Source organism: Manacus vitellinus, unplaced genomic scaffold (assembly GCF_001715985.3).
Source record: "Manacus vitellinus isolate BGI_N305 unplaced genomic scaffold, ASM171598v3 ctg7180002430024_pilon, whole genome shotgun sequence".
In the NCBI taxonomy this organism is placed as follows: domain Eukaryota; kingdom Metazoa; phylum Chordata; class Aves; order Passeriformes; family Pipridae; genus Manacus; species Manacus vitellinus.
Window position 1 is genome coordinate 1 of NW_021938275.1, and position 4,541 is coordinate 4,541.

At 57.3% G+C, this 4,541-nt stretch overlaps 1 protein-coding gene across 1 annotated transcript; it reads right to left on the reverse strand.

Annotated features, from left to right (window-relative positions):
- Positions 1–183: 183 nt before the first annotated feature.
- LOC115307115 (formin-like protein 4) lies at positions 184–4,128 on the reverse strand (the record flags this gene model as incomplete). The annotated part of the gene is made up of 3 exons (XM_029957835.1): positions 3,748–4,128; positions 3,198–3,236; positions 184–372 (listed from the first exon to the last, which is right to left on the reverse strand). Coding segments are annotated over exons 1-3 (609 nt in total), but the record flags the coding sequence as incomplete, so codon positions are not given.
- Between the last annotated feature and the right edge of the window lie 413 nt (positions 4,129–4,541).

A 4,541-nucleotide genomic window follows, 5' to 3' on the forward strand; every position in this document is an offset into this window, starting at 1 on the left:
GCTGACAACATTTTTCACGATGCCAGTGGAGAGCTATTAGAGCACACTGCACAGGGAAGCTGAGCCTGCCCCATCCCTGCAAGTGTTCCAGGCCAGGCTGGACGGGACTCGCAGCAACCGGGGACAGCGGAAGGTGTCCCTGCCCACGGAAGACAGGCTGGCCTTTGAAGGTCCCCTTCAAACCAAATCGCTCTGGGGTTCCCCTCCAAAATCACTCCCAAAGAGACACAGCAACCAAAGCAGAGGGACTGCACTCCCAGCTTTTCTTACCTGCAGGCACACACAGCACAGCACGTTGGACATAAAAGCCACAGGGTTAGTCCTGCCAGAGGCGTCCGGCACACCCACGGCGACCGAAGGGAAAGAGGGAGCCTGGGAACACGGAGTAAAAGACACCTTAATTAGGACTACCCTGAGCCATAGCCAGGCCATTCCCACAGACAGCTTCACCGTCCAGTCGTCCAAAAAGCACTCACCGAGGCCTCAGGTAGGATGGTTCCTGACGCTGACCAGGTGAATACCTCCCCGGAAGCCCGCTCTGCTCCTGCCAGGCACTGGGGCTCACCCAGAGGGGCTTTGCCAAGCATCCAAGGGAAATTAAAATTACAGCCTGGGCAAAGGCGCTTCCCGCAGGACTGCTCCTGGCCAAGGCCACCGGTCCGTGCAAGTCAGACCACTGACCACCCAGGGCTGGGGATTTTCAGGGGCACGCTTCCAGCTTTTATTCTCCAGAAACTCCAGTTCTTCCTGGCACCGCTTGCCAGAAAGTCTTCCCCTGTTGGAAGAGGTCACTTAGTCTTTCGAGGGGCCAGATTGCCAAAGCCCGGCCAGTCCGTTCCCACGAGGAAAGGTAGCTTTGTCTTGTACAAGATACTGGGGGGGAGACACAAAAGTTTAATTTAAAAGAACTGCCTAGAATAGAAAGCAATTCAAACATAAGTCAGACAAGACTCGTGCAAAACTGAATTACATTGGACTTCAAAGGAGAATTCTTTCCCTCTGCACCTCAGAGAACCCCAATTTTCACCCAGGTCCCGCTTACCATTGTCACACAAAACGTGCTGACAAAATTTTTCAGGATGCCAGTGGAGAGATATCAGAGCACACTGCACAGGGAAGCTGAGCCTGCCCCATCCCTGCAAGTGTTCCAGGCCAGGCTGGACGGGACTCGCAGCAACCGGGGACAGTGGAAGGTGTCCCTGCCCACGGAAGACAGGCTGGCCTTTGAAGGTCCCCTTCAAACCAAATCGCTCTGGGATTCCCCTCCAAAATCACTCCCAAAGAGACACAGCAACCAAAGCAGAGGGACTGCACTCCCAGCTTTTCTTACCTGCAGGCACACACAGCACAGCACGTTGGACATAAAAGCCACAGGATTAGTCCTGCCAGAGGCGTCCCACGGCGACCGAAGGGAAAGAGGCAGCCTGGGAACACGGAGTAAAAGACACCTTAATTAGGACTACCCTGAGCCATAGCCAGGTCATTCCCACAGACAGCTTCACCGTCCAGTCGTCCAAAAAGCACTCACCGAGGCCTCAGGTAGGATGGTTCCTGACGCTGACCAGGTGAATACCTCCCTGGAAGCCCACTCTGCTCCTGCCAGGCACTGGGGCTCACCCAGAGGGGCTTTGCCAAGCATCCAAGGGAAATTAAAATTACAGCCTGGGCAAAGGCGCTTCCCGCAGGACCGCTCCTGGCCAAGGCCACCGGTCCGTGCAAGTCAGACCACTGACCACCCAGGGCTGGGGATTTCCAGGGGCACGCTTCCAGCTTTTATTCTCCAGAAACTCCAGTTCTTCCTGGCACCGCTTGCCAGAAAGTCTTCCCCTGTTGGAAGAGGTCACTTAGTCTTTCGAGGGGCCAGATTGCCAAAGCCCGGCCAGTCCGTTCCCACGAGGAAAGGTAGCTTTGTCTTGTACAAGATACTGGGGGGGAGACACAAAAGTTTAATTTAAAAGAACTGCCTAGAATAGAAAGCAATTCAAACATAAGTCAGACAAGACTCGTGCAAAACTGAATTACATTGGACTTCAAAGGAGAATTCTTTCCCTCTGCACCTCAGAGAACCCCAATTTTCACCCAGGTCCCGCTTACCATTGTCACACAAAACGTGCTGACAAAATTTTTCAGGATGCCAGTGGAGAGATATCAGAGCACACTGCCCAGGGAAGCTGAGCCTGCCCCATCCCTGCAAGTGTTCCAGGCCAGGCTGGACGGGACTCGCAGCAACCGGGGACAGCGGAAGGTGTCCCTGCCCACGGAAGACAGGCTGGCCTTTGAAGGTCCCCTTCAAACCAAATCGCTCTGGGATTCCCCTCCAAAATCACTCCCAAAGAGACACAGCAACCAAAGCAGAGGGACTGCACTCCCAGCTTTTCTTACCTGCAGGCACACACAGCACAGCACGTTGGACATAAAAGCCACAGGGTTAGTCCTGCCAGAGGCGTCCCACGGCGACCGAAGGGAAAGAGGCAGCCTGGGAACACGGAGTAAAAGACACCTTAATTAGGACTACCCTGAGCCATAGCCAGGTCATTCCCACAGACAGCTTCACCGTCCAGTCCCACAAAAAGCACTGACCTCCCAGGGCCTCAGTTAGGATGGCTCCTGACGCTGACACCTCCGTTTGCCCCGGGGGGTCAAGAATAACATGCCTGGGAAGAAGTCACCCCCAACAACAAAAAGGGAAAATTAGTGAAGCACGGGGTCCTCTTCTGACTAGATTGCCACCAGCATTCCAGAGCAGATGACACGACTGTTCTGTTACAGACGAGAAAAGCCTGTTCTCCCAAACAAACAGCGAGGAGATTTATGGGCACGCCTGAACATTTCCTGTGAGGAACTTTTTGTAACTAAGGAGCAGGTGCTGTCTTGAGTTGAAGGCATCAATTTGACAGACACTTAGGACAGCAAACTCTTCAGCAGAGCAATTAACTGCAGCCTATTTGAACAGCAGGGGAGAGAAAACGACAGTGAAGGGAAGACAAGAAAAGCAGAACTGGAATCAGCAGACTTTTCTTCCATCTCTCCCGAGGAAGTCTAGTTTGTCTGTTCTAATAATTCTATGCCCTTTTCTACATGAAACTTAGAGCAAGGCTGAAAAAACAACTAGAAAACACGGAGAGAAGCTTTTTAGAATTTCACGTGATTTTCCCAAACCGATGCCAGAAAAGCAGAACTCGGTAGAATGTACTCACCTCGAGGCCTTTGGTCTTTTCTTCCCTAAGCTTCGTCACCTGATTGAAAAAGCAGAGTAGACTCGGTATTTAGGCTCCCAACAGGAAAACTTCCCCTTCATTTCCTAAAAGAAACTACATTAATCTGCACAGCTGCAGGCGCGTGTCCAGCTGTTAAAGCCTTTCAGCTTTTCGGAGGGTGAGAATGTCCTGCTAAGGAAGGCTGAAAACTGCTCGGAGCCTGCACAGGTCCAAGAGCCCCTTGATTTTGTCTGTGTTCCAGTCCCGGGCTAAAGAAAGGGCAGAAGAAGCGCAGTTGTTCCTTGCCTCTTCCCTAAGAGGTTCGGCCAGGTGCTGGGCCAGCCCGGGCACTCCGGGGGAAGGCCGGCAGTGCCCAAGCAGCGCCGCTTTGCCAGGGGCGTCGCTTGCAAGAGCGCCGCCGAGCGCCGGGCCCTGCCTCACAGTCGCCGCCTGGCGGACACGGCCGGGAGCGGGACTGCAGCCGCGCGCCTCCCCCCCCCCCTCCCCTCCTTGGCGAGACCCGCGGCGCCTTTGGACGCGCCCAGCTTACCCCGGGGTCGATCTCCGTCGAATCTGCCGCCGTGGGTCGCTTCCGGGGGGGGAAGGCGGCGGCGCAGCCCCGATAGCATCTCCAGGGCACGGCGGGAGCGAGCGGGGCAGAAGCGGGGGCAGAAGCGGGGGCAGGGGCGGGAGCGGAGCGGGGCGAGAGGGCGGCGCGACGTGCGCGCCATGCGGTCCTCGCGGCCGCCGCGGGCCCCGAGACGGGGGGCTGCCCGGCGCGGTGCCCTGCCGCCGCCCACGAACTTGCCGCCCGCCGCCCCGGCGCCGGCCGAGCGCCCCGCCTGTCCCCGCAGCGGGAAGCAGCGCGGCGAGACGGCGCTGCGGGCGCGGGGTGGGGGTCCGGGTCGCGGCGGAAGCCTCTCGCCGCCATCTTTAGTGTGGTCGTTCCGGTCCTGGCGGCGCCATCTTTCCTGTGGGCTTGGCGAACTTCCGGGCCGGGGCCGCCATCTTTAGTGTGGTCGTTCCGGTCCTGGCGGCGCCATCTTTACTGTGGGCTTGGCGAACTTCCGGGCCGGGGCCGCCATCTTTAGTGTGGTCGTTCCGGTCCTGGCGGCGCCATCTTTGCTATGGGCTTGGCGGACTTCCGGGCGGGGGCCTTGGAGGACTTCCGGTCGCTCACTACTTCCGGTGACCGAGTTTACCCAAATTAGCGTCCCTCCTCGCTAATTTCTGCGCTTTCACCCCAAGAAATCTTCACGTTATTCCCCCCCCGCACACCCCGGGACAGACGGGAGGCCGCGAGTCCCGCCCTGCCGCCGGAACCGGCCCTTAACTCGAGCAGGG